Here is a 27,926-nt window from a genome sequence, read left to right as displayed (position 1 = left end):
TTCTGTGCTCAACCCCACAGGAACTTTCCTTTACATTCTGAAGGCGTCTCTGGCATCTGCCTGCAGCCAGGCAACAGGATTATTGTATTCACTTTGTCTCGAAGGTGACACTTCACTTGATTAAACAAGATGGCCTCCTCTGAAGGCGGCCCTCCATGTCCACCCTCATACCACCCACTGTAACCGCTGCAGCTTCTGCCCAAAACTCCGGTCGCTACCTGTGAGGAGGGGTTTCATGCATTGATGTGCGTACAGGGCTGGGGACCAGGGGAGCAGCTCCCAAGGGCCCCTTGTAACAGTCACCACCAGGAGTAGTAATGGCAGGCGGGCAGCGCCGTCTCACCCCGTCTGCCTGGCTGAGGGCGGCGAGGAGCTTTCTGGTCAGTCCACCAGGCCCATGGTCACATGGAGGACACGTCACCTGGAACATTTTATTCCAATGTTTATTGATCCCACACTCTGTGGAAGACCTGGGAACTTTGGGGGGCATTTGGTATTCCTCCAGGAGTGAGAGAGAGCTAGAAAACAGAAGGTGGGTGGAAGGGAAGAGGGGGTGATGTGAGGGGACAAAGGAGGAGGAAGAGGCCCCCGTCACCCAGAGAAAGCTGCCCTGTGGCCATCACCTAGCCAAACCCACCCAACCAGGACAGGGGTCTGGGGCAGGCAGTGGGAGAGAATGGGGACAGGGGTCCTCCCGGAGCCCCCATCCCAGGCTCTGGTCCCTGGGTGCCAACCTTACTCTCCGGACTCCATTTTTAGGGTCTCCCAGACATTGGGTCCTCTGCAGCTCCCACATTATGGGGCTGAGGGGCTATCCAACAGGATTGAGGTGCACAGCCCACACATCTCGTCTCCCCTCACCCTCAGAAATCCTCTGTCAGTCTGCTGAGGAAAGGAGACCCCTCCCCAAGACCAGGCTTGTCACTGACAGGTTCGGCTGTTTGACCCCAGTGTGGGAGGCCCATGGGGTGCTTGGGGCCCTCACTCTTACCCAAGGCCCTGTCCTGCAACCCCCAGGTCCAGCCCAGCCCTCCACCATGGGACTGGGGCTCACCCTCTCCTCGTTTCCACTTATGCTAGCCTGAAGGCTCAGTTCTTTAGCAGAGGGTCAGGATGTCACTTAAAGTCCTGGTTTATGAGATTTTCAATCCTAAAATTGTGCAGTCCTGGGAAAACTAGGGCATTAGGTCACAATAGTGACCAAACCCTCCAAACCCTTCTGAACACTGCAGGTGGGTTCCGCACACATAACCCTTGTGGCTTCCCAACACCACCCATCCCCTGCACCCCTGTGCTCTGGGAAAGACCACATTATTTTCTTCTCTTTTGTGTTTCACACCCCACTCCTATGGGTCCTGAGGCACCGCACCTCCCCCTGGCCCTTGGGGCTCAAGCCCCCTCCCTCCTCCTGTCCCATAGGTCCTGTCCACTTGGCCTCTCCAACCAAGGATATGGCAGGCGTCGTGACCCCATTCCACAGCTGAGGCACGAGGCCCCAGAGCAGCCTTGAACTCAGGACCAGAGGCAACTCGTTGGATAGATTAAGGAAAGCCAACTGGGCTTCCACCTCATAGCTGATATCCAAGCGACCATCCCCCCCACAGCCCCTCACCCATCCCACCCCTCCTGGGGTTTCACATCCCCAGTGTCACAGGCTCACACTCTCTTTGTGTAAACGTCTTAATTACATCTTTAATGCTCTCACATGGAGATGCTATGAGTTAAATTACAGTTTCTGTGCATCCTAAATTACCCATAGCCCTCCAGTTGGCTCAAATGCTAACGTACTTATAGCATCTAGAGGAGGAAATAAATCCAGAACCTTCCCCATGAAGTCCTCCTAGGCCCTCACAGCCTGACACCTCGTATTTGCCACCCTCACGTCCCCGCCAACCAGCAGAGGACAGTGATGGCAGCGAGGCTGGGCACAGGGGTGTGTGTCTGTGCCTGCTCAGGTGCACATGTGTGCCCAGCGGAGAAGTGCCCAGCTCTTGGGGTCTGGCTTGACCCAGTGCCTTGCCCAGATGCCCCAGCCTGGCAGAATTCCTGCGGGGCATGGGGTGGGTGGACATTGGGTAGGTGGGTTGTGTGATCAAAACCCAGACTAGGTCTCTTAGGTCTGTTTTCCAAGGGGCTATCCCCACCCTGTTTCAGGCATTCAGAACTTCCCCTGCTAGCCTGCAGCTGGCGACCACCGCCCTCTGACCAGGTCCCCGATAAACACCAAGACAGGGAACTGTTCCAGAAGCAGGTTACCTGGCTTTTAGAGCCCAGTGAAGGGATGTGGTGGGCAGTGGACCCTTGCCTTTGCTTCCCTCTCCCTTCAGTCCCTGAACACTGAAGGTGGAGAAGGTGGCCTACTTAATGTTCCTCTACACACCATGGGGTGGGGGGTGGCTTGGAGGGTGGAGCCAATGCAGGGGTCTCCATCCTGCCCCCTGTGCTGGGACAGGCACGTGTCTGCAGGTGGGCACCTTCATGCGCATGCAGGAGGCCTTCCAGCAGGTCTGGGCACTGCATCCCTCCACACCTGCTCCCCCATCTCCCTTCCCCCTCAGCTCTCATCCTAGCTTGGGCCCAGCCAATAGCCAACCACCACGGAGGGGTGGCTGGAAGACCTCATGGATCCCTGTAATTTGGACTGACCTTGGGTATGAGCAGCCCTCCTGCTGGCATCCTTGCCCACTGGGCAGTTTCAGCTCTATCCCTGAGCCTTTCCCAGAGTACCACCGTACCATGTGGCTGTGACCTGGGTGGCTGCCTCTCCCCAACCCCAGAGGAGACTCCAGATTCCAAAGATATGTCTCTCCCTGATGGATGGGAACCCCCCTACTCTCCTTCCCTTCCCCCTCCCATCCCACATCTCCCCCCATTTCCTCCACATTAGAGGAGCAGACCCTGATGTGAGGGGTCTGGGAAGGGCACAAGGAAGCCAGCCAGCATAAGGAAGCCTTATGAGGGATGCTCTGCATTCCAGGGCCCTCAGGTCAGGGGATATCAGTGGCCATATGCCCAACCTGGCCAGGGGCCTCTTTTAGAGCCTGGAGGGTCAGCAGCTGGGTCCTCAAAATAGCTGAGGCCTTGGCAGGGCAGGTCCTGAGAGGAGGTCCTAATGATATCGGAGTTGGCAGCTGAGGGCACTGTGGCAGGTGTTTTCATCAGAGGTCCAGGCCTGTCCCAGGGTCCTCACGCGTGGATGGCATTGGCTACATCGCTGAACACCAGCCGGCTGGGCCTCTGCATTGGGCCCTGAGAGGGGAGAGTGGTCTACAGAGAGAGAGTAAGGGGCATCAGGGACCTTGACCAAGGCCATGCACTCTCTGGCCCAGTCCCCTCCCCCCTCTGGTGCCCACGTGCGCTTGGCACCAGCTATGTCTTCTGCCTGGAATGCCCTCCCACAAGCTCAGCCAAGAAATACAACCTGGCTCAGGTGACTCCTCCCCCCAGCCATCCCCAGCTTGCCCTGCCACCTCAGCCAGTTGCAGCACTTAACCTAGGTCCCAGGGCCTGCATTAATTATGCATGTACCGACCTCTCCCAGCAGAGGGTATTCACCTCTGTACCCCCAAGCCCCAAAGCCCGGGCACAAGGGCTGGCACAAGGGAGATGCACAGGAAACGACCGTCAAATAGTCAGTAGTCCCAAGAGCTGGGTGGACCAAGGTTCTCAGCCCAATTTCCTGAATATCCCAAGGGGGAATGAGTCCTGATCCTGGCGACAAAGAACTGGTAGCAAAACCAGGGGACTCCCAGCCTGGACTCTTCCTGAGCCCAGTCTCTTAATTCTGCTGCTGTGGAGCCAGGTTCCCTAGCAACCTGTGCAGTCAAGGCAAGGAGGGATGCAAAGGGGCATCATGGGTCCGGGGGAGACCAGGCCTCCTCATGGTGCTCTGGCCCCTGGGGATTTCAGGGACCGGTGGCAAGTGGCCAGGCAGCCCAGTGACTCTGGCAGGATAACCACACAGGTACCCAGCACTTTGGACATGGGAGGTGAGTCCGGCTAGGGTCTGCACCTGCCTGGGGTCTGCCAGCTACTAGGAACCCACCAATCTACTCAGAGGTGCCACTGCCCCAGAATCTGACACCAGTCACAACTCACTCAGGACTGGGATCTCAGGAAGCAGAAGAACCCAGGGTCTCAGCCCCCCAACAATCCCTCCCGTGAGTCTTCTGCTTTCCCCCTAGTTTGAGGGGGCATACCTGAGGTAAGAATCAGGATTTTCACTTGCAGATGAGAAAACTGAGGCTCAGAGAGGCCAACGGAGCTTCCAAGGTGACCAGGCTATCAGGACAGAGCCAGGCTGGATCCCAGGGCTGCCCTGGCCTGGCCTTGTGCAGTGAGCCTGTGGGTGGCCGAGGAGCAATTCTACTAGTTTCTAAACAAACCTGACAAAATCCATATACCCAGTAGCTGCCACTTGACCACATGGCAGGTGCTAGAAAGCTACATGGGAAAGGAGGGAGGGTGGGGGTGGAAGAGCCACAAACAGGCTGAAGGCTGGGTGGAGGAGCCTGGTCAGTGCCCACCTTGGCCAGCGTGGCCTGCACAGCGGTGGCGGCCTGCACGGAGGCAGTGTCCCGCCCGTGCTCCAGCAGCTCCCGCTCCAGTTCATCTTGCTCCTCCGTGGGGTCGAAGTTGTACATAGGCATGAGCTGGTGGCGCAGCTTCTCCAGCCTGGGGGGTGGGGGCAGAGACTGCTGCAGGCAGGGCAGGCCCTTCCGCTCCCACCAGCCCTCCAGGTGCTGCTGCCTGCTGACCAGCTGACACCACCATGTTTAGGGTCCTAAAATTTCCCCTGGGATTCAATGAAAGACATTTTTGCACATACAGTACTAGCTCTACCTCTTGGATGGGTGGCCTGGGAGGGATAGTTACCCACTCCTGGGACCAGATGGGGCCATGGGCCACAGAGCTGTCATCCATGAGAGCCATGGGGACTGCTTAAGCCAGGGCCTTGTGCGATCCCCAGCCTCTGAGGGGCCGGGGTGGGGAAAGGGGAGTCAGTGGCCATTAGCTCAGGGCAGCAGGGCAAGGGTGGCTCAGCCCTCCCCAGGGGAAAATGGTTACCCCCAACCCCGAGTGGGCAGAAGAGGCCCTGACTCCCTCACTAGGGAGAGGGACCCTCATGGTGGAGGGACTCTCCTTTCCCACCCACATCCCCTAGAGTCCAGCCCAGCATTGCCCACGGGCTGGAGTCTTGGGTGGCAGATGGGGAGTTACCTCTTCTTCTTCCTGATGTACAAAACCTGCAAGAGAAGGAGCAGCATCAAATGGCCAGGAAAGGAGGCCCTAATTAATCCAGTAGTCCCTCGGGACAGGGGACATGCTGAGGCTGATGAACGGGAGAACTATAGGTCCCCATGTCCTCAGCGACCCCATCCCAGGGACACATACATCCTAAATTTGTGCTTCCATTTGACGTTTATTAGATGCTGACAGTGCCCGAACTCAGAGGTGGGGAGAAGGCCAGCCTGGGAAGACCACACAGGTAAGCCTGGCCTAGGGACGCGTGGGCCCACCCCTGCCAAAACTGACTGTGGCTCCAGCCACTCAGTGCCTGCCTCGGACTCCTCAGGGCTGAAGTGGTGGTGGTGGGGACTTCAGCATACCCCCTCCTCTCAGCTGTCCCCAGGACCAAATTTTCTCCCCGTGTATGGGCAAAAAGAACAGAGGAAAGGCAGCGGGCAGACTCTGCAGGGCAGTGGCTCTAGGCAAGGCTCTGGGCTGGCTTCCTGGGGTTTCCATGGGAGGCTGATGGCCCTCAGGGGCTGAGGAGGAGGGTCTGAACCCCTGGACATCAGCCTAGACCACACTCCTGAACCCTGATGCTGGAGGAACCTAGGAAGACCCCTGGGTCCTAACTCCCATCATAATGACTTGAAGATAAAGGCCTAGGCAGCCTGAGAAAACATCTGAGACCCAAGAGCTCCTGGCTAGAGCAGGAAATCCTGGTACAAAGCACTCAGGGGAGGGAGGAAGGGGGTGAGACTTGGGGACCTCTGCAGGACCTGGAGCGGGAACTCCAGAGACCTCTGCCACCATCTTGCTCATCCCTCAACTGGTGTTTTTTGACTACCAGGAGCATGACTTCTTCTGCTTGGGGGAAAGCCATGTCCCTAGAGTCTGTCCCAAACCCCCTGTGGCTCCTATACTCTTTGTGGCCCATTCACAGCTTGAATCCGGTTTGTTTCCAGCCTGACCAAGAGCTCCTCCTGCTGCTCATTCCTGGGGGACCCCAAAGGCGGAAAGAAACTGCAGTGCCCCTTGCTCCCCCATCCCCTCCAGGAGGTCACATGTTGGCATGCCCCTTGCTCTCTTGTGGGTGGGATACAACAGGAGCTCCAGGTCTCTGGCATAGCCCCTGCCTGCCCTGAAGCAGCAGCTCCAGCCCCAGCACACTGTACTCCCTCGCCTCTCAGCCCTCCTGCCTGCCCTGTGATACAGAAGGATCTTTAAGAGAGGCTAGAACCAATCTCCACCCCTCGCCCTTGCTGCTCCCTCTGCCCCAACTACTAACACCCTCCCAGCAAATACCTTCCTTTCCAAATCTTCCTTACCCTTCACTGTCCAGCTGCAGCCCCACCTCTTCCAGGAAGCCCTCCCCCACTGTTCTTCCTACGTGAGGCACACGGCCTGGCACTGATTTGTTCCTCCTTGCACCCAGCATGGCCTGGCTCAGGGTTGGCATGAGGGGAGAGGAAGTAGTACTTAAGGAACATCTCCAGACCTGACCCCTGCCCAGGAGCTGTTTCCTGCCCTCCACTGCCTTTGCCCCATAACTTCCCTACCTCTCCGTTCTTGGTGATAAGGCCATCCACCGCGGCCCTCCGAATATTCCTCCAGAATGAAGAGTAAGGAAGTCTTCCCAAGTTCCCAGGACAAAATCTTTGGCCAAGAGTGACAAAGGCAGTTTCTAGGCCCTGCTCTGCCCCTGAGGTTAGGGTGTCTCAGCCTGCTAAACCACCACATGGGTGCCAAACACCGGTATTCTGCCTCACCCCTGCCCCAGGAGACTGCTCAGGCCCCGGCCTCACTCTGTGTGTTGCATCCTGGCTCTGCCCGCTGGCCAGCAGTTGTTCCCTGGCAGCAATCCGGAGCCTGTGGGGCCCATACGGTGACCCTGTTTTACCAGCAGCTCCAGCCATGAATGGATCATCCAGCCCTATTTGTCACAGCAACATGCTCCTGAGTCTAAGGCCAGCCGTCAGAGCCTGTGAGGGGCAGCAGGCAGAATGCCACCATTGCCGGGCCTGCTGGGGGACCTCAGGTACACCTCCCACCCTTCCAGATCTCAGTCCTCGCAATCTCCAATGGGCCCTCAGTGACATTCTGAGTGTCCATGTATCATCTTAAGAGGAGAGTCCATATCTTTTTTTTTTGTCCACGCTGCACAACTTGTGAGATCCTAGTTCCCTGACCAGGGATTGAACCTGGGGCCACGGCAGTTAAAGCGCTGAGTCCTAACCATTGGACTGCCAGGGAATTCCCAGGGGAGAGTCCATATCTTCAGAGGTAGATACCAGATCTGGAAGCATCATATCCACTCTCAGGGGACACCTGCAGCCCTCACCCCAGCTCACCTCTGCCCTGATGTCTGCCCAACTCTGCCCTTCTCATGACGCTGGGGCCAGGCCTCCACTGTGATGTCTTAGCTCTAATGTTGCCTCCTTAGTTGTCCCTGACCACCCAGCCTAGGAAGTCGCCCCAACTCCCTCCCAGTTCCCTAATCCAGTCCCTACGGGCTTCCCTTGGCACCCTTGGTTTTACCTATCTCTCACTCCCTGTAAGAACTGCAGGGCAGGACTTTTTCTCCCTAGTCCCTGGGGTCCCGAAGGCTCGGTCCAGGGCAGGTGCCCAGTAAATAATTGCCAAGTGAATGAATGAATGAATGAATGAACATTGCCAGCAGCCTGCCATGCCCAAAGCATCCCATTCGGACTCTACAGCCCACGATCTATCCCAATTGCCTGCTGGCCTCTACTCCTATTGCATCCCCACACTCACTTGCCTCACTGTCCTGCTTGCTGCTCACAGATACCTCCTGTCTGCCTCCGAACGTTTGCCCATCAGGACCCTCCACCTGCAACACCCTCCTCCCCAACTCCTACGTGGCCTTCATGGCCCAACTCAAAATGCCATGTATTCCTCAGAACCTTTTCTGGTTCTTCCAATTGGAGGCAGCCTCTCTGGTCTCTGGACCCCAATAAACAAATCTCTGGGGAAGGAAGGGATTGTACTATCACTAACAGACAATTGTGTTCTGATTAGATCCTCTAAAATCTAAACAGTGATCGCCCTCTGCCAAGTGAGGGCCATCTGGGCCAGCCCCAGCCTGCCCCAGCTCTCACCATGGCCACAGCCAGGCCAATCACTGTGATGATCCCAAAGGACAGAAGCATTGTGCCCACGCTGGCTGTGCCACCAGCCACGTCAGGGATTCTGGTGTCATTAAAGCTGGTGGCTTCTGGGCTGAGTGTGGTGGTCTCGGAAGCTGGCCCATCTGTGGCAGGCTCCAGGTCAGGTTCAGAGGTGGGTGGGTGGCTGCTGATCCAGCTCCTAGCAGATGGGATCCTGGAGTCCATGCTGATGCTGAGGGACTGCTTGTGGTCAGTCAACCTGCTCACTCACTTCTGACATCAGGGGTGTCCCAGCCTGTGGCCCCCACTACCCATACAGGGGGCCACGTCCTTGGATAAAGAGTGCTCCCTGCCTCCCTGGGTGTTGGAAAGGAAAAAATAAAAAACATGAGGCTGAGGATGGGACTCTGTGAGGAGATGAAGTCCCCCTAAGTTCTGAAGGCACAGGGGAAATAAAAGTTTGAGGGCAAGGGCAAGTTCAGGGAACATCAGGACATGTGCTTTATCTATCTATGGATCCCATGTGGATTTAGGAACATGAAAATGAAGCCCTGCCCCCTCTTTGTGGGTAAGATGATCATAGTGATCATACTTGGAGGATGTGAAAAGTAGTGGGGAGGTTTGAAAGAAAAAGATCATTCCCCACCCCCAGCCCCTACTCCCCACACTGCTCACCTTCTTACTTCCTGCCCCCCACATCCCTCACCTCCTGCTTGGAGAAAAAAATACTGCAGCTTTTTCCTTTCCTGGAGGAAAACACTTGCACGAAAGTCAGATAGGCTTGTCTTTGAATCCCGGTTCAGCCACTTAACTGGGTGACCCTAGGCAAGTCACTCCACCTCTCCATGTCTCAGTTTTCCTGAGTCTAAGGTAGGGGTATTAAGAACACGTCCCTCACAGAAAGGGTCATAGGGTAGCTGAAATATCAGAATGAACAAGTTCCTAGAAATGACTTAGCTCAGTACAACCCTCATCCACAGCAAGTACCCAATAAATGTTAGATCTTCTCCCTCTGGCCACTCCAGTTGGGAAAGGGGAGCCCCAGAAGCCCCTGGACCCAGCCTGCTGTGTGGTCCAGCTTGTGCTTGGAGTAAGGGCAGGGACATGTGTGGCAAGACCAGAAGACAGGAAGGAGAGAGAGGCCAAAGTCAGGTCCTCTGGTGGGCTTTCTCTGTAGGCTCTTGGGTCATTGAACTCCCTATAGGGGCTGCCAGGGACTAGGAGAAAATCAAGGGGAGCGTATCTTCAGGGGCAGGGATGGAGCTCCCACTCTGAGATGCCTTCTCTTCCCCTTCCCTCCTCCCCTGGGAGCAGAGGGTGGGTGATGTGCCCAGTCTAGGCTGTGACTTTGGCCTTCCCGGGCCAAAAGGCCCTGGGTAAGGCAGGGTGGGAAGAGGTCCTAGCCAAACTGCAGAAGGGAAGGCCGAGGGATAGGAGAGATGCACAGCTCATGGCTGCATACACACCTCTGCGCTAGCTCACGGGTGTATGTGGGATGCCTCCCTGTGCAGGTGTATGGGTGTGTGTGAGGTGTGCACACACCAGTGATGGCCTCTTAGGAAGGAGCAAGGCTGGCACAGAAACATGGGATGGGAGAAGCTCATCATCCCTCTCTGTCCTCCTCCTCTAGCTAGGCTGGGCACGTCAGGAGTCCCAGGTTCTTTCTTGGCTCTGCCGCTGACCCCAGATGTGACCTTGGGCCAGACCCTTAATATTTGCTCTGGGGCTCTGTTTATTCTTCCCTCCAAAGGAGAGAAAGGGCTCTGCTCATCACTGTTCAGGAATGCCTCATGGTCCAAAGGGCAAGAGAAGGAAGCCAGAGAGAAAGGGGTGGGCAACACCACCTCCAAGAACCCGCATACCATTCTCCACCAGGTTCATCAGTCCTCCCTGCCCCAATCCCCAACCCCACCTTCGCGACTCTGTGATTCCTCCATTCTTGCACAGAAGCGGCGACCTCAGCACTTACTTAATCCTCTCTGGGGCGCCGGACTCAGCGGGAGAGGCTAGGGGTGGTGTCGACTGGCAGGAGGCCGGGGCAAGGTGAGGGGGAGCCCCCAGGCCCCGGGATTGGGGGCGGCGGGTCCGACCCAAGGTCCGCCCTCCCTGGGCGCCCTGGGAGGACCTCCCTGGGCTGGGCCAGCGACGTCACACCGCCCACAGCTGAGAGTGCCTGTTCTGCCAGCCTGGACAGGGACTGGCCGGCCGGGACCCACCTCGGGGGTGGGGCTGAGGCGAGCAGCCTCGCGGCTCCGCGACGCTCCAGCTCCTCTCCTCCCTGCCAGCTCCGTGCCCCCGGCCCCGGATTGGCTGTCAGGCCCAGAGCCTGCCCTGCATTGGCCCGCTGGCCTGCCGCTCGGATCTGGCTCTGCCCCCAGCAAGAGGGGGAGCCAGGTCGCAGTTCTTGGAGACCACTCCTCACTGCCCGTGGGCTGTGCCAGAGTCGGGAGGGGGACGGTGGGTGGCCAGGCCTTCCTAAGGGCTACAACTCTGGTCTCCGGCTACTCTGGGCGCCATTTCCGCCAGGACAGAGTCGGGCTCCGCAAACGCAGGTGGACACAAATTTGGGGAGATCACTAGACTAGGAGTCCTTGAGTCTGCATTGAACTCCGGTTCGACCCTCCACTAGCTTAGTGACCTAGAGCAAGATGCTTCTCTTCCCTGGGTCTCAGCTTCCTGCTCAGATGGGCTCTGGTGTGAGGGCTCTTGTTAAACGATACCCATCCCCGGCTAGAAATGAGACATCTTCAGAGAAGTTGGGGGGCGGGATGGTATTTTTATTACAGGAGTGGTATTATTGGACACCTGGACCCAAGCAAGCCTACATACACCCCTCCAATCCAGAGCTCGATCATCTCTGGAGAGGAGCCTTCTAATCCTCAGGTTTTTAAAGGAGCTTATGGGGATCACCGGAGTAGCTTGTTACAAATACAGATCCCCGGGTCTGGGATGGAGCCCGGGAAACTGCATGCTTCATAGTAGTTTAGTCAACAGTGATCTAGTTAACAATAGATTAGGGGGCGAGGGCGTGGCATTGGCAGGCCATACTTTGCGAAACACTGCCATGAATTTTATTGGAGCGACTGAGGCCCACAGAGGGGCACATGGACAAAGCCTCACGATGAGTCAGGATTCAAACCCTGGTCTACTACTTCCAGTTTCGAGCTCCCTGCTCGAAAATGGGAGCTAGAGGGTCAAGAGCGGCCCTGGGGTCCAGCTGCCACCTGAACCCCAGGTCCTGGACACTGGGTGCCACCCCCCCAAATTAGTGCCCGCCCCCAACACTGGGATCCGCCCATGTGCCGCTCTACCAGCACACAGCCTACGTTAGACCAGGCCCCTGGGCATCGCACCCCAACTCTCGAATTCAGAGCCGGCTGGTGACATGCCTCCGTTCGGGTTGGCTACACACCTCCCGGCCGGGTACCCAAACGCCATCTCGGAGCAGTCACCGCAGGCTTATCCCTGCCTCGACCTTCAGGAAGACCGTCGGGTCCAGGCCCCCGGGAAGCAACCCTACTCCCAACCACGCACTTTCCCGCCAGTGGGCCTTTGGACGTAGTGGGCGTGGCGTTCATAGCCCCCACTGGCCGCAGGGGCTTCCGAGGTGGAACACATCGGCTCTAGGAACTCTGGAGCTGGGCGACGGGGTCCGCCCGAGCCCTTCCTCAGGTGCGCCAACCCCGGAAGCAGAGCGTCGGAGGGAGCTTACCGCGGGTCACGCATGTCCGGGCGCCGAGCCTGCGGCAGTTTCTTCAGGCTGGCGGGCGAGTGGGGAAGCTTCTCAGGCAGGTATGCGTAACACCCTCGAGACCTCGAGTTCGTCAGAGCTCTGGCAGCCTTCCTTAAAAAGTCTGTACCCCCGTTGTACAGATGGAGAAACAGGCTTGTGGAGAGGCGACCTCGCGGTGCGAAACTGAGAGGGAAGCTGCGCCTTTGACTTCAGGCCTCGGCTCCTCCCTGGGCGGCGCTCTGGTAGACAGAGCTGCCTCTGGAGTCCAAAGGACTTGTGTCTTGACTGGGACAGTACCTAGCTGGGTGACTTTGGGCAAGTTGCTTCCAGTCTCGGAGTCTCATTTTCCTCTCTGTTTGTCTCTGAAGAGCGGCACCTAGCAGGTGTTCAGTAAAGGCTAGTTTGAACCCTGGTCTCTGTAAGAGGAAAGGAGACCACTGGTTTTAAACCTTCAGTTAAATTTGTTTGTGATAACTTACATATAAATTAACAGAAATTGTCAATTTTTTACCTGGAAGTTTATGCTGGTGTTTAGGACTATGGGTTAAATTGGGTGGAGGGGTGATTTTCAGCATACAGATCAATGACAGTGCATGCAAAATGTCAAAAGCAAAGCTCCCAAGCAAGGGCAGTCTCCTCCTCCTAGTAATATTAGTCAAGAGTATATAAAATTGAGTTCGTCTATGTGTTGAGCTGGCTCCAAGGCCCTTGATATTCATTGACCAATGCACTGCTCACCGTGGAGTTTGTGTTATTTTCCCCATTTTATGGACGAGGAAACTGAAACACAGAAATAATGACTTTCCCGAGGTCACACCCTCTGGGTCAGATAGATCTGTCCAACCCCCAAGCCTGGGCCCTGATCCACACCAGCCCATTTATTAGTAGGGACTGAGCTATGGGTTACGATCACTTGAGCCAAAAACATGAAGAAAATGTCACTGACCAAGACAAGAAAACTCAGATAGGTGGGTGAGGGTCTAAAATGGAGTCAAAGAGGCGACAGAGCAAGAGCATGCCCTCTCTCAGGCAACAGGTCTGAGAGGAGTGGGTCCCACAAGTCTCAGCTACTCTCCTGGTTCTCCTTCCCTATTCTAGGGCAGCCACATCTGAGGACCAGAGCCATGCTGAGGAGCCAGAGCCTGTGACCTTCTCCATCTCCATCTGGCTGAGGCCAGCCACCATCCTCAGCAGCTGACATCACGAGAAAGATTTGGGGACCTTGGGGAAGTACCCAAGGGATCCTTTCCCTGAGATGTGGAACATCGGGGCAGAATGCTGAGGGCCCTTCTATCTGGCCTGCGGTGGAGGGGAGGCATTTGGGGCTGCACCTTCAGCTCACGGCAACCCCATCTGCCTCCGGCTCGGTTGTTGAGTGCCACAGAACTGGTCAGCCACTGGACAGTAGTCTTTGAGAAAAGGGGCATCCCTGAGGCCCGGGAATCCAGTGAGTACATCGTGGCTCATGTCCTTGGAGCCAAAACAGTTAAGTGCAGTGTTGTCAGGAGGGCAGGAAATGGGGGGAGGGAGGACTCTGGGGAAGAGACATCCAGGCTTTTCCATTCCACTGAGAGTGCTGAGCCGAGAATGATGGGATTTTTCTGGAGGAATGTCTTAGGCAGATACTTATTCATTCATCCAACAAACTATTACAGTGTGTGCCAGGCACTAGGGGTTCAGGGATCACCAAGGTGGCCAGTGTTGGACCCACTGGCATTGTCTACAAAAGAAACCTGGGTCAGGGGAGCCAGCCACTCACATTCTCTGTGGTGCAGTTTCAGAGCCTGAGGCCAGGACTTTGGACCCAGCCCCTGACCCCTTGGCAGTTACAGTATGTCCAGGAGCTGAGTAGCTACCGATTGCAAAGGTGAGCACCATGGGCCAAACCAGAGGGCTCTGTGTGGGGAGCAGGGTCCAGCTTCCTTCAGCTCCACCAAGTTCATGGTCAGGGAGGAAGAAAGTGTCCAAGGACTAGGGACGTGTTGGGATGAGAGAGTGATGAGAGAGGGGTCATGGTAGTAAATAGGAAGAAGGGAGGGAAGGAAGGTCTTGGCTACGAGTTCTGGGGCGTAGGAGACATGACCCTACCTGACACTTTTGGCCACAAGTGGTATCCCAACCCAGACATGGTCTTGTTGGTCCAGGTGCTGGCACTGATGATCACCCTGCTGCCCCCTCTGCAGGATGCCTGTGCAGTACATCCTTGGTGAGTGGGACTTTCAGGGCCTCAGTCTGAAGATGGCACCCCCAGTGTTTATCCCTCGGCCAGAAACGGAGGTAGGTGTGCCATCAGAACTGGGCAGGATGGGAATGAAGGGGGCTCAGGGCACCTGTCTTGTCCCAGAGTTCCACCAGGGGGCGCTGGAGCCCCATGACTGCTGTCCTTTAGAGGCAGCGCCCTTCCTGGCTGGCTGAGTAGGTGGGGCCAAGAGGAAAGAGGTCTCCTGCTCACCTCCTTGACTATCCTCACTTCCCAAGCCACTGCCCCAGCCCCTAGGCTGGCAGTGGCTCAAGATGCCCCAACTAGTGCTGCCCACCAAGTACTCAGCCGGTTCCTGTCATTTCCCTAGGAGCTGCCCCATGGGCCCATAGCCTACCCAACCCATGGGAAACAAGTGCCCTCCTCTTCCTCAGGAGGCATGGGCGAAGTGGAGAGGGCTCCAGCTGGACATCTGGAAGCCTGGTACAGCTTTGTGACCTTGGGTAGGTCACTGCCCCCTCTGGGCCCAGATGATGAGAGGGTTGGGCCTCCAGACCAGGGAACTGGTTGGGACCTTTTACCTATTACATCCACTATCTAGTCAGGTAATCACCTGTGTTTCTCAAATTACTAGGACTGGGAAGTGTATGGTCCCAGCATGCTGTGTGTAGGTGCGACACCCTAGTCTTGGGAGAAATGCTTTCTATGGCCCTTCTTGGGCTTCCCCATGACCTTGTAGGTGGCAGGGCTGGGAGCCAGAGAGAGCAGAGCAGGTGGAGGGGTATGTGGGTGGGGGCTGGTGGGCAAGCCAGAGGGCACCGGGTTCTGAGAAGGGGTGTTTCCAGAAAGACACACACATTCTTGGGAAATATCAGGCCTCATCCACCTGTCCCAGCCAGGGACCCAGAGCCCCTTCTCACTTTCCCAGCCTCTCTCCCTCAGCCAAGAAGCCCTCTGACCCCACTTGCCCCCTGCATCATGTGGTTGGGAGGCCAGGTCCTTGCCTTAATGCCCAGTGTCAGGGCAGGGACAGTAGGGAGTCTGAGACCTTGCTGAAGTCACAGGGATGTCAAGGCAGGGAGCATGGGGGCAGCACTCAAGACATCCTGTCTCCTGCGTCAGGGCCCCATACCTTACAAGGGGCTGAACCATCTGGGATTGGATGTGCTGGATAGGTGCAGAGACCCAGAGCAGGATATAGCCTGCTACCTGCAGACTTTTGGGAGGCCAACCTGTGGCCCCTCCAAGCATGCGACCTCTGGCCAGGAGGTCACTCACCATCCCCTGAGGCTGCCAAGGGTCAGGGCATGGGAGGGAAGCTACCGCGATGACCTTTGAGTGCCCTCAGAGCTGACCTGGCACCAACCACGTGTTCCAGGGTTCTGAGTGTTGGGTGTGGACTTACGGCTCCCATGTGGGGGCCCCCCCTTTCCTGGGTGGGTCTGGGCCAGGAGAGCAGCTCTGCTATAAGGGGTGGGGGAGAGGAGGGAGGCTGCGGTTGGGAGGCCAGGTCCTCGCCTCACTGTACAGACGTTTCTCAGAATTTGCCAGGTTGCCCCAATGTGAAGCCGCATTGGGGAGTGCCTTACCAAGAACTTGAGAGGACGTGGCCTGTGGTGGGGAGTGGGGAGAATTAGTGCAAGGGAGGGACCATGAAAAAAAAAAAAAAAAAAGGGAGGGACCATGGTGCTTGCGTTCTCTCCATCCATTGAAGGGTGGTTTCTGATGATGGGTGCAGAATTCTGAAATGCAAAGTTGTAGGCGGTGTGTGGCCTGACCAGTTGGGTTTTCTCTGGGGATGGGGAGGTGGCTCAGTCCCCGGACTGGCAGTGTGTACAGTGGGAAAACCAAGGTTGGAAGTGTGAGCCATTCTTGCCCAGCTTGGCGAGGTGAGGCTCTCTGAGGTGTGGGAGGCTCAGTGCCTTGTCTGTGATTAGCTTGAGGGAGGCAATGCTGCCTTCTTGGGGCTGCCTCATCAAGAATGTAATCCTAATGAGGGTCCTTACGGCACTCAGGTCCTGCTGAGGCCTTGCGCCAGCCTCTTAAGGGGTGTGGAGTCCTGTTGAGGCAGTGGCTCCAGACAGAGCCGACAGCTGCCTGCTCTTTGCCTCCTTCCCACGTTCCCCTCTGCTCCGACCCTGCAGTGTTCTTGGATTCTCCCCTTGTTCACCTGGGAAAAGTGCCCTGGGCCTGTAACCAGCTCGATTTTCAGCTTCCCCCAAGGAGCCACCAACTCTAGGCTGAGGAGACTCTTTACTAGGTGAGGAAGAGAGTTTCTGGACTTGCTGGGAGTGGTCTCCATCCCTACCCCGCCCCCCCCAAAACCTGAAGTGGTCCTACAGCCAAGATAATCTTCCCCGGATCTGGAGGGTAAGGGAGAGGCCAAGGGGCACTGGTGGCAGTGGGGGCCTAGTCTCTCATCTTCATGCCCTGACCAGGGTAGCCATTCACACATGTGGTGTGTGTCTCTGATGTCAGGATGTCTCTCTGAGGTGGCTGGCCAGTGTGGTTGACTAAGGGGTCATTCTCCAGCCAGGGTAGGTCTGTCTGTGGTCAGGAAACCAAGAGAAGTTCATGCCCCTGACAAGTTTCAGCTGGCCAGCTGGCCACTTAGTATGTGGCCTCGCCGCTGTGACCGCAGGCTCCAAGCCACAGCCCTAGACTGCTGGCTCTGTGCTGGTCCCAGTGCTGTGGGTGCAGCTTGCTGCCAGCACTCCAGTTCTCCAGTGGTGCCTGGTACAGGCCTGGTGGGAAGGAGTGAGGGGAAGCCCTCTCTGGCTGGAGAGGGTCTGTCTCACTCATAGGCAGTAGCTTGTTTGGTGCAGAAGGGGCTTGGAGCAGAAAAGGTTGGACCCACTGGCCAAGTTCCACCTGCCTTGGACTTGCTACCCTGGGGACAGGTGAACTTTGCTCCCGGGTTGGGATGAAGGATGAAATACTTTTGGGGACTCAGCACTGAGCAGCTTATGCGGAAAATGAGTCTGAGTGATCTGGAGCCCTCTGCTCTATCGGGGCCTAACTGTTGACACTGGGGCTTGGGGGAAGCTGCGGGTCTGAGGCTCAGGGTAGCTTCCTGTGGCCACTGAGAGCTTGCCCAGCGCTTGGGAAGTAGCCAAGAGGCCGCTCTGTGGGCCAAGCCCTGCCTGTGTGGGACATGCCATGATGGGTTAGATTCCTGGTCTTCACGTCATGGAGCATTCAGTTTGGTGGGAGAAGCACACCCCATCCTAGATCTTAGGCCCACAGTGAGGAAGGTCATGGTAGAGAGAGCCTGGAGGAAGTAGATCTCTTTCAGATGAAGGAAACACCTACTTCCTGACTCTTCCCCTCATTCCCTGAGCCAGCCCTGCCTGGAACCCCAGGAATCCTCAGCCTCCAGGGGGGCCTTTCCTGCCCTCATCCAAAGGGCAGGTCCCTTTGAGGGACTGCCCTTTCCCTGCTCCATGGCTCCATGCCCTTTCCCTGGTTCCCTGGCTCCATGCCTGGCTACTTGGGCCCCCACTCTACTGCTGTTGAGAAACATTTTGGCCAATGCACAGCAGCGGCCCTCCACCCTCACCCTATATTGGCTTCCATGCACAGTCTTCAGGTGACAGATGGGTGGGTGAGACTTGAAACTCTGTTGTTTCTAAAGTGACAGTGTCTGAAAGTGTCCCCCTGCCACCAAGGCAGGTACAGTGCAGTTAGGCACCTCTTCCCATGCCATACCCACTTACCCCATGCCCTGTGTGTGCCACAGCCCCCTTCAGATATGGGGCTCAGGTAGGGCTGTCATCCCCCTGCCCCTCCATGGAGGGAATTTCCTGTCCCTTTGACCTGGGAGCCTCTCTGGGGGGGCTGTGAGGAAGCTGGGGACACACTGGCCCCTGGTTCTTGGCCACCATGAGCTGCAGGCCAGGTTCCCAGCGGGGCCTTGACCCCTGGACCTCACTTTCCTCATGAGGGTCTAACAGATTAATACAGGGAAACCTCCGGAAGCAGGGCCAGGCACAGAGGGGTTGGCCAGGGACCATTAAGTATGATTCTTAACATTGCTGTAAGCACAAAACAAGAGGATGTCTGTAAAAGGATTAGCTGAGGCTTACTGAACACTTACCATGTACCAGGCATGAGATCAGTGCTTCATGAATGTGCTTCTGTTAAATCTCCACCTGCCCCCAATGAGGTGGGTTATTCTCAACTGTGCTCAAGTTTACAGATGGGGAAGCGGAGGCATGGAGAGGCAGTGTGACCTGCCCATGGCCGCAGCTGACAACGATGTTCAGTCTGGCTTTAACCATCCCCCTTCTACATTCACACAGGGGCTAACTATGCTTGGGCCTCTGTGCCAAGACCCACAGGAGTCAGGTCAGTACCAACTCTGATCACGATCTATCTCCCTTGCAGGAGCTGGTTGAATGGGTGCTGGAGGAGGTGACCCAAGGGCCCCGTGTGGTGGGAGCTCAAGGTGGCCCACTCATCCTGGAGGTGGGCTGTGGATCAGGAGCCATTTCCCTCAGCCTGCTGAGCAAGCTCCCCCAGGTGAGCCCCCTATGCATCCCTCCACCCCACCCTGGGTAGACTGTGACTGGCACTTACTGTCCTTCCTGCTGATCCCTCCCCAACCCACTCTGCTAGAATTACTTGAGAGGAAATGACTGAAAATAGGAGGAAGACAGAGCTGCCCCAGCCCACCATGGTCATAGCCTTTAAGTCCCATCCCCTTCCATCTGGCCAGACCCTGACCGCAGAGGAAGAAAAGCTACTGAGTATTTCCCTCCTCTTCTAGCAGAGGGTTGGAAGAGGGCTCTGGTCCCCAGGCCTGGCCTTTCCAAACACCCTGTCTCCCACGTACCCTTTGTTTGTTCTTGGGGCAGAGCCGAGTCATTGCTGTGGACAAGGGAGAAGCCGCCATCTGCCTGGCCCATGAGAATGCTCAGAGGTAGGGGGGCTTGGGTGCAGACGGTCAGGGTAGGGGGAGTCAGACTTTGGGGCCTGATCTCAACCTCTATCCAGGTATCAAACCCGCCAATGTCCACCCTCAAGAAGGAGGAGGCAGTGGGGGAGGCCTGGCGTAGGTCCCACAGGGTTACAAATGGACAATGGACACCAGGTGTCTTGCTGGTCCAAGAAGGGTTTATTCTCCCGTTCTTTGTAGCCAAGGGTAGGAGTCTGTTCCCACCCCTGCTCCCACCCCCTCTCCCCCTCCCCATGCTCACCTTTACCTTCCTATCTCTCCAGGCTTCGGTTGCAGGACAGGATTCGGATCATCCCCTTCGATGTGACCTTAGGTACTTTCCCCACCCATCTTCCCTGGGTGGGGATCCTGGGTCCAGATGCTGATGGGTGGATGAAGCACTCTGCAGAGATAGAGGGATGGCTTACACACACACACACACACACACACACACACACACACCCCCACACACACCCCCCTTCCCCACCCCCAATCCTTGCTGAGGACAGGCAAGTCCCTGTTGCCTCCTGGGCTGACCTGACCCATGAAGGGACCAGCCACAGGATCTTTCTTACCTTTCGTATCCCCCATAATTAATGAATTTAACTAGGGCTTGTTTGTTGTCAAGAAGTAAGCAGAAGCTCAAGAGATAGCCTTTGGGACCAAAATACTTGAGTGTCTGCCCGCCCCTGCCTGGCCCAGGCACAGCATGACTTGGCTGCATCCTTTACAGAGTGCCCGCAGAGTTCTGGCTCCAGCTCTGGCTCTATCACATGCCCACAGCATCCTTGAGCTTCATGTGCCCCCTCCATGGAGTGTGATACCTGATGCAGGGTGGGGCCAGTAAACAGAGCCACTAGGAATCAACTGACTGAGGCCAGGCTTGCCCTTCATATACTCAGTCCATGTTGGCTATGAGGCAGAGTGTGGCAAGGCCAGCGGGGTGGCAGAGAACAGAGGCGCTTGCTTTGTCAGGCAATCAGAGATGGCTGCCTGAAAGTGGCACTTGATCTGAGTCTTGCTTATTGAGGAGGTTTTTGATAGGAAGAAGAGAAGGCAAGGACACTCCAGGGGGAGAACTGCCATGTCAGAGCATACACACTCCCAGCCAGGCTGCTGGCTGGGGACACTGGGCACTAATCTAGAAGTCTAGTTTATTGGGTCCAGAGATAGGCCTAAGTTGTGGTTTGGGGAGAGGGATTACCCAAGGGACATAGCAGTGCGTGGAGCTTCCACCCTTTACCTCCCATTCTCTGCTGTGTGTTCCCTTTGACCACAGATGGGAGCTGGGCACATCTTCTACCCTGGGGCCCTGTGGACCTGGTCGTCAGCAACCCTCCCTACGTCTTCCACCGGGACATGGAGAAGCTGGCCCCTGAGATCCTCAGGTGTGGGGTAGACCAGGGAGGCCAGGCCTGAGAAGGCCTAATGGGATGGGTCTGCCCTGGAGGACCATACTATCGGGAGGGATGGGGAGACTGGGGGGGCTGAACGGGGCAGTGGTGTTGAAAGAGAGGCTCACTCTGGAACCCACAGACCTACTTTGGTTCAGCATCTGCCTTCCCACTTAAGACCACTGAACCTCTCTGAGCCTCAGTTTCCTGCCTCTGAAAGGGGAGTGGTAGAGCTTTGCCAGGCCATGGGGAAGACTCACTAATGACTAAAATATCAGACTACAGTATACAACACATAGAAGGTGGTCAGATGGGTGCATCCTTTTCCAGAAGACTGAGGCCCAGAGAGGGAAGGGACCTTGTCCAAGATTGTGTGGGGGCTTAGCAGGAAAGCTGGGACTAAGACTCTACTCCAGGCTTTGCACTGAACCATCCTGTTCTCAAACGGTCTGAGAACCAGGGGTAGCCCAGCAGCCTCTGGATGAGGCAGTGGTAGTGAGTGTCAGGGTGCTGGCTTCCAAATTCCTGGCTCTCAGGAGTGGTCAGGGCCAGCTCTATGCCTCCCCAAGCCAAGAATAGGAATATCCTTGTTGTGGGGATACCCTCATGCCCTGGGGGTAGTCAGTCAATGGGATTCGCTGAGCATGCCCAGCACTGCCTGGTAGGTGGCTGCCTGTAGGAGGTAGGGGAATCGGAGCTGCCATCATTCGGGGTCCTCAGACTTTCTTCTCAGCCCAGAGTGTAAGTTCCACAGAGCCTTCTTTGTGGAAGTCCTGGTCAGCTTCTCCATACTTTTCAGATACCCCATCCCAGGCCCTTAGCTCTCACTGTTTTCCCCTTCAGCTATGAAGATCCACTAGCCCTGGACGGTGGGGAGGAGGGCATGGACATCATTACCCACATCCTGGCCCTGGCACCTCGGCTCCTGAAGGACTCTGGGTATGGATGGGGTGTCTCCTGAGTCTGACCTCAACAGCCTCCTCCCCTCCCCGTATGTACTGGGCCTGCCCTGGGCGTCATTCTGCCTCCACCCCTCCCAGCTGGGACAACCCTGAAATGCAGGTCCAGCCTTGCCCAGCTGAGCTGACCCATTTCTCCCCCACCTAGAAGCATCTTCTTGGAAGTGGACCCAAGACATCCAGAGCTCGTCGGCAGCTGGCTTCAGAGCCAGCCTGACCTGTCCCTCAATCTTGTGGCTGTGCGCAGGGACTTCTGTGGGAGGTGAGACTCTACCCTCCCCCCAGTCCCCACAGCCATGCTGGTCCTTCCACTCAGACTATCATAGCTCTGGCTGTGGGGCAAGCATGCGGTTCCCACCCCCTGCTCATTCCCCAGGGCCCAGGCAGTAACTGGCCCCTTGTCCCTGTCTCCTTAGGCCCCGGTTCCTACATATCAGGAGGTGTGGGCCACAGCATGGTTGCCCTGTGGATGCCTGGCCAGGGCCCCAACCTGCCAGAGTGCCTGGCTGACATTTCTACCTGGAATGCTACTTGGAGGTGGATGGTGCCTTCCAGAACCCCAGATGTTTGTGGCATTTCCCATGGCTCTGTGATTCTCCATGCTGTACATTTCTAGGAGACTTGGGAGTAGGCACGAGGGCGGGGGTGTCCTTCCTGGGCCAGCAAAGAGCAAGAGCACCCACAATCCAGCTTAGGAGCTCAGCAGACTGGATTCCCAGTCTGGCCCCATCAGGTCAGTGTAGCCAAGGCAGGTTGCTTTGTCTCTGTGGGTGGAATTGCTCTAGGGATGTTGGGAGATACGGCCAATAAAGTGGCGAGAGACCAGCAAGTGGTGACCTAATGTTTTGTTATTGTGATTTGTGGGTCCCCTGACCCCTTGCCCTTAGGCAGTGCTGGGGGTAAGAGCTTCCTTCTGCCTTTGCAGGGCTGGCTGGCAGGCCCCAGCTGGTGGTGTGGGGAGCAGTGTAGAGAAAGGCACATGGTTGCTCCTTCTGGCCTTGGAAGCCAAGGTACTTGGCACTGATCAGCTCCCTCACAAGGGCTGGCGTAGCACTCAACACACGCCCCTAACTGGGCCTAAGCTCTGAGCGCAGGAACGTTGTCTGAGCTTGAGCTTGGGGATGGCAGCCTACTTCCTGGTGGGGATGGGGCTGAGGGGCCTTGCACAGTTCTGGGGTCACATGTCCACGTTCATTTAAGTGAAAGCTTGAGCCAGTGAGGGGTGAATAGGGCTTGTGTTTACTTTTTATTCCCATAGTTTTGAGCTAAAACATTCCTTCCAAGCCTTGGGGTTTCTGAAAACCCATCTGTCCCTGGTAGGAGCTGGGGAGAGTGAGAAGCTGAGACAGAGTGGGCACCAGGTTTTGACCTCCACCCTAGCTCTGGTCTGCAGGCTGGTGGCTGACGGGAGGCCCAAAGGCCCTTCTGTCCACAGAGACAGGAAACCTCTAGGTTGGCAGGTGCTGGTGTTAGCCTGCATCAGGGTGGGTCTCAAGGAACATGGCAGACTAGGCTGACTCATTCTGTTGGTCTCCCCTCCCATCCCCCCAACCCAGCACTTTCAGAGGCCTGACCTGGTGATGCAGTGGCCAGAGGCAGTGTGTGGTAGACAGCATCCTCTGATGGAGCCAGGATGCTGGGTTCTAGAGCTGTGTCTTGCAGTGGGACCTTGGGCAGCTCCCTTCCCTGTGAGAAGCTGGCTTTTCTGGCTCCAAGGCCAGTGCAAGATGGCAGCCTCATTTTAATCTCAGTCAGTCAGGTAAAGTATGTAGCTGGTATTCAAGGGCCCACTCCCCAGGCAGGGACTCCACAACAGAAGACATGGCCTGCCTGAGGTCCCATGATGGGAGGAGGCCAAATGGAGATAGGAAGTTAGGTCCCTGCCTTGGGAGAGTCTATTGCTGGAGTTATACCTGGCCTGAGCTACTCCCTCGCTGTGTTTGGGGGTTGTATTTGCCTTAGCAGAGGCCACATTGCAGTTTCCAGGGCTACCGTATCCTGCTCCTTGCCCAGACCCAGCTGCATGGACCTCAAGCCGCCCATGGCTTCCTTTGAGGAGGAGCCAGGGACTCCCAGCCATGGCTGTTCCAAAAGGAACCTGGAAAGGCGGTGTGGGCTTTCAGAGCCCCCGTTTGCTCTCAGATCTTGGCCTGCCTCACCAGTATTGCCCTTCCTCTCCTACCTGTGTCCTTGGGCTCTTGCTCTCTTCACAGCATCTCAGGGTAGCTGCCTTGACCTAGCAGTCTGTTGCCTCCTTGTCCCACACCTCAACCACTGATGGCTTCCCTGATGGTCTCACCCTCCTGGCTTCAGGCCTTGGCAAGCATGTGGATATGGCTCCCCAAGAGTACATAATAATGGGGAGTGACAGTGTAGGCATAGTTGGGGTCACTGAAGCAGGAGGCACCCTTGGGGACAACTTCCTCCCATGAGGCCTGAATCCCCTGAGAAAGAGGTGCAGGCCAAGTGGACTGGCAGGGCCGGGCTTCAAGCCTGCAGCCACTGGCTTGACTGGGGCTTGGACGTTAAGCTCCAGTGTTGAGGCTACACCAGCCTGGGTGCAGATCCTGGCATCTGCCCCTCACTAGGGTATGTCCTTGGGTAGATGACTTCAACTCTGTCAGCCTTGGCTTTTAAGTCTGAGAAATGGGACCAAGTGCTTTCTTTGTCTTAATATGATGATTTTGAAGAGACCATGGGTTGCACCTTTCATGGGGCACTGTGAACGTTTTCACTGCTTGCCTTGGAGGGCAGACATAAGGAGGATGCTGTACCCTCGTGTGTGTCTTGTGGTTGGCACCAACACGAGTCAGGCAGAGACATGGCAGTCTGGAAAAAAGGGAAGGCAGGGATTTCAGTCTTGGGCTCTTGACTTCTCTCTGCCCTCTGGAGATGGAGCCACCAAGAGGCTGGTAGACTGGCAGCCAGATCTCCCCTCAGTCCCTCCTTTCCCTCTTCACCAGGGCCTGAGTGCCCCAAGGTCCAGGCCAGAGCAGCCTGTGGCTCCAGCCCAGGGAAAGCCAGTCTCACCTGCCCTGTCTCCTCCCTCCTTACTGGGGCTGGAGCAGAGATGAGCTGCCTCCTTTAGCATGTGTCATGGAGCCCAGGAGACAGAACAGCAGGAGGATGTGGGGCTGATGGTGGAGTCCAGGCTCTACAGGCCCTTGAGGTCTTGAGGGATGTGCCTGATGTCCACCCAGCCTCTGTCAGCTGGAGCCCCAAGCGTGGGCAAAGGGTGTAGGAGTCCCTGATGGATGTACTCTGGAAGAGCAATTACATCTCTTCTGACAGTTGAGGAAACTGACACTTTGCCTCAAGTTGTATGCTTTTCCCAGCTGCCCATGGCTCTTTCCATGGGGCCCATCTAGCTGCTTTATTGACATGTACCCTTTCTGTTCTCCCCTAACCCCACCTGGACCCTGGGCCATTAACTTCTCCCAATTCCTGCTCTAAACGCTTGGCTGGCTCCCCATGACCTGAATGTGGTCTCCGTGTCCTGCAGAGTCCAGATCTGAAGAGGTAGGGGAGGATGACTATGGGAAGGGTCTTGGGGAGCCCTCCCAAAGCCTCATCAGTACTCTGAGTAAGCTTCCATCAGAGCAAAGTATTCCACTGCTGACTGGCTTTGAGAACTGCTTTAACCTACGTAGGCCAGCATGTCCCTCCCTGTCCATCTTTGGATTCTTTCTTCCACTGCCCTATACTCCAGCTTCCCTGCAGAGCTATCCATTCCTCAAACACCCCTCCTTCCCTTTGACCAGGCTGTGCATTCATCAGAAATGCTCTTGCCCACCACTTCTAGTCCAGATAATCCTCTCCTTCAGGCTCCAACACAAATGCTCTCTCCTCTGGACCACCCATCTGACCTCTGGGTTCTCCCCACCAGACCCTAGCCCACTTCTTCCAGTAGCAATGACATTCTGTCTCATGCATTTGGAAGCCTTCCTGTCTCTGTCTTCTCTCTGGGGTCCCATGTGGGTCTAGCATACACTAAGCTCAGTAAATGTCCACCAGTAAGCCAACAGTGTATGCGTTTTCTAGAATGGAGCTGGAATTTCCCATGTGGCTCATATCGTACCTGACAGCAGCTCTCACATATTCTGGTCAGCAGGGAGAAGAAGCTACGAGGGCTTAGCCTCCCACCCGAGCCAGGCAGCAGTTCAAGTTGAGCCATAGCCACTTCTTGGGCTACAGTGCACCTGATCTCTGCACAGTGGCCACACCGAGTACAGGCCGTCCTTTCTGCAGCAGGGGCAGGTGCCAGGTTTCCTGGAGCTCTGGGCGCCGGCCAGCCCCCAGCCAGCCCCCAGCCAGCATTGGCCAGAACAGCAGCCTGATCCCCCCTCATGACCCCCCAGTCCTAGGACAGGCCATCTGGGCAGGGATTGGGACTGGTAAAGCAATCTTCTCCCTCCTGTAGTAGGCAGAATAATGGCCCCAAAGATGCCCATGTCCTAATCCCATAAACCTGTGAATTTGTTACCTTACATGGCAAAAGGAACTTTGCAGATTTAAGGATTTTGAGATGGAAAGATTATCCTGGGTTATTCAGGTGGGCTCAGTATAATCACAGGGGTCCTGATGAGAGGGAGGCAGGAGTGTCAGAGAAGGGGATGTGATGGTGGAAGCAGAGGTCAAAGCGATGCCATTGCTGGAGGAAGGACCATGAGCCACGGAATACAGATGGCCTCTAGAAGCTGGAAGAGGCAAGGGAATGGATTCTTCCCTAGAGCCTTAAGAAAGAATGCCAGCTTGCCAATATCTTGATTTTAGCCTCTTAAAACTGATTTTGGATTTCTGACTTCCAGAACTGTAAGATGATACATTTGCGTTGTTTAAAAACACTAAATTTGTGGTCATTTTGTTGTAGCAGCAATAGGATACTATTATGGATTTTGGTACCCGAAGTGAAGTGCTGCTCTAACAAATACCTAAAAATGGAAGTGGCTTTGGAATTGGAATTTGGAAATAGGCAGAGATTGAAAGATTTTGAGGTGCATGATAGATTGCTTTGAACACTTTTCCTCTGAGCAGTGAGGTGGGTGGGGATGGGGGTGGGAAACCCTTCACAACCTGGAGACCTGAGCTGCCCAGGCTCCCTAGAGCTGACCCTTTCTTGGAGTGAGAGACTAGAAGACTGCCCAGGGTGGGACCCAGAGAAGCTGGCCCAGGCACTGGGAGCTGTGGGGAATGGAACTGGGATCAGGGGGAGAGAGCAAAGCTGGCCTCCATGGTCTATCTCCAGTGGTATGGGGGCCACCAGGCCCTCAGAGGGACCTCAGAGACTGGATCCGAGCCTGGTCCTGACTCCCGTGGAGTCACGTGGCTGACCCAGCACCCCTGGAGTGTGTGATAATGAACAGGGTGTGAGGGTGAGCAGGTACTGTGCCTGAAATGAGTGCAGCAGCCCCTGACTCCAAGGTGATCCCTCCATGTAAGCCATGGAGGTTTGGCTCCTTCCAGCCCCCAGGCAGTGCCCAGCTCCTGCTACAAGCCTGTGCTGGGCTGTGTGGCTGGGCTAGAAGTGGGTCATTCCTAGGATTCTCAGCTTCATGATCCCCAGAGCTGAAGTGGCTACCTGGAACCTTCAACCCTACCCCTGATGTCAGCCATATTAGCCCAACTACAGCCTTGGGTGTGAGGACAGATCTGGGTCTCATTTGAAGCCCTGATGGTAGTTGTGAGGAGAGCAGGGGTTCCTCTTTTCATCCCTCCCTGAGAGAACTGGTTATGCACCCTGCCAAGGAACCTTTAGCATCTTTGGCCTCATAACCAGGAATCCGATGTGTAAGAGCTTCAAATTCTGGGACCACTCCCCTTCCAAGACACTCCTGTCAATCATCCTATAGGGAAACAGTGGGGAAAAGCCAATTTTACAGTTCACAGAGTAGGAGAGGCAAGGGAAGCTTACGTCAGCCTCACTGGGAGCCCTGGACTGAGCTGGCTTCCACCTGGCCTTGGCCATGACTGAGCGGAGAGGTGAGGTGGCTCAGAGCAGCTCTGCCCAGCGGAAGGCAGGCCTTGTCTGGTCGCTCCTTCTCAGAGGCTGGGGTCTCTCTCAGAGACTTCGCCTTTCAGAGCGAGGGATTCCACTGTATTGCCCCCTGCTATGCTGGGTCTATAGCCCTCTCCTGGGGCATGCATCTAGGGGAATGGAGGGGTCAGGTCTCCCAGCCTACTGAGCCCCAGGAGCAGATTATTGGGACTTGAAGCACCCACAGAGATCCTTGTGTGCAAATGAGAACATTAAGGCTCAGCAGGCCAGGGCTGGGGCTCAAACCCAGGTCTCTTCTCTGCCTCCCAGCCTCCAGCCCTTTATCAGCTGCAGACCCCCAACCTGCCTTGCT

At 56.2% G+C, this 27,926-nt stretch overlaps 2 protein-coding genes across 14 annotated transcripts in view; one reads left to right on the top strand and one right to left on the bottom strand.

Annotated features, from left to right (window-relative positions):
• Positions 1-406: 406 nt before the first annotated feature.
• C10H3orf18 (chromosome 10 C3orf18 homolog) lies at positions 407-10,812 on the bottom strand. 3 transcript variants are annotated; one of them, XM_004267847.3, is made up of 5 exons: positions 10,270-10,812; positions 8,349-8,714; positions 5,221-5,246; positions 4,527-4,674; positions 407-3,267 (listed from the first exon to the last, which is right to left on the bottom strand). In XM_004267847.3, exons 2-5 carry the CDS (start codon positions 8,580-8,582, stop codon positions 3,187-3,189), a joined length of 489 nt encoding a protein of 162 aa, XP_004267895.1. In that variant the 5' UTR covers positions 8,583-8,714; positions 10,270-10,812; the 3' UTR covers positions 407-3,186. The 3 variants fall into 3 exon arrangements, with proteins under 3 accessions (XP_004267895.1, XP_049571370.1, XP_033280346.1); XM_049715413.1 differs by having other exon boundaries at positions 10,574-10,812; XM_033424455.2 differs by having other exon boundaries at positions 10,327-10,811.
• Positions 10,813-11,660: 848 nt separating this feature from the next.
• HEMK1 (HemK methyltransferase family member 1) overlaps positions 11,661-27,926 on the top strand; it is a 35,197-nt gene continuing 18,931 nt past the window's right edge. For 2 of the 11 annotated variants that reach the window (XM_049715407.1, XM_049715408.1), the window contains exons 1-10: positions 11,689-12,029; positions 13,189-13,575; positions 13,866-13,957; positions 14,274-14,367; positions 18,677-18,811; positions 19,147-19,211; positions 19,511-19,560; positions 20,506-20,614; positions 21,464-21,559; positions 21,731-21,841. In XM_049715407.1, the coding sequence (XP_049571364.1) occupies positions 13,366-13,575; positions 13,866-13,957; positions 14,274-14,367; positions 18,677-18,811; positions 19,147-19,211; positions 19,511-19,560; positions 20,506-20,614; positions 21,464-21,559; positions 21,731-21,841 (962 nt within the window). In that variant the 5' untranslated portion in view covers positions 11,689-12,029; positions 13,189-13,365. Of the gene's footprint in view, positions 12,150-13,188; positions 13,576-13,865; positions 13,958-14,273; positions 14,368-18,676; positions 18,812-19,146; positions 19,212-19,510; positions 19,561-20,505; positions 20,615-21,463; positions 21,612-21,727; positions 22,409-27,926 lie in introns of those variants that run through there. The other 9 variants (XM_049715406.1, XM_049715409.1, XM_033424462.2 and 6 more) reach the window with 9 other exon arrangements.

Source organism: Orcinus orca, chromosome 10, assembly GCF_937001465.1.
Source record: "Orcinus orca chromosome 10, mOrcOrc1.1, whole genome shotgun sequence".
NCBI classification, from domain to species: Eukaryota; Metazoa; Chordata; class Mammalia; order Artiodactyla; family Delphinidae; genus Orcinus; species Orcinus orca.
The sequence above is the reverse complement of the archived record's forward strand: the minus strand, read 5'-3'. Positions and strand labels throughout refer to the sequence as shown.

Bases quoted from the DNA above. Each gene is read 5' to 3' on its own strand.
- C10H3orf18 (XM_004267847.3), bottom strand. From the start codon at position 8,582: ATGGACTCCAGGATCCCATCTGCTAGGAGCTGGATCAGCAGCCACCCA. The intron at 4,675-5,220 runs GTAACTCCCCAT...CCCACCCCCCAG, and splicing joins TACATCAGGAAGAAGAAGAG to GCTGGAGAAGCTGCGCCACC. The intron at 3,268-4,526 runs GTGGGCACTGAC...CTCTCTCTGTAG, and splicing joins TGCAGGCCACGCTGGCCAAG to ACCACTCTCCCCTCTCAGGG.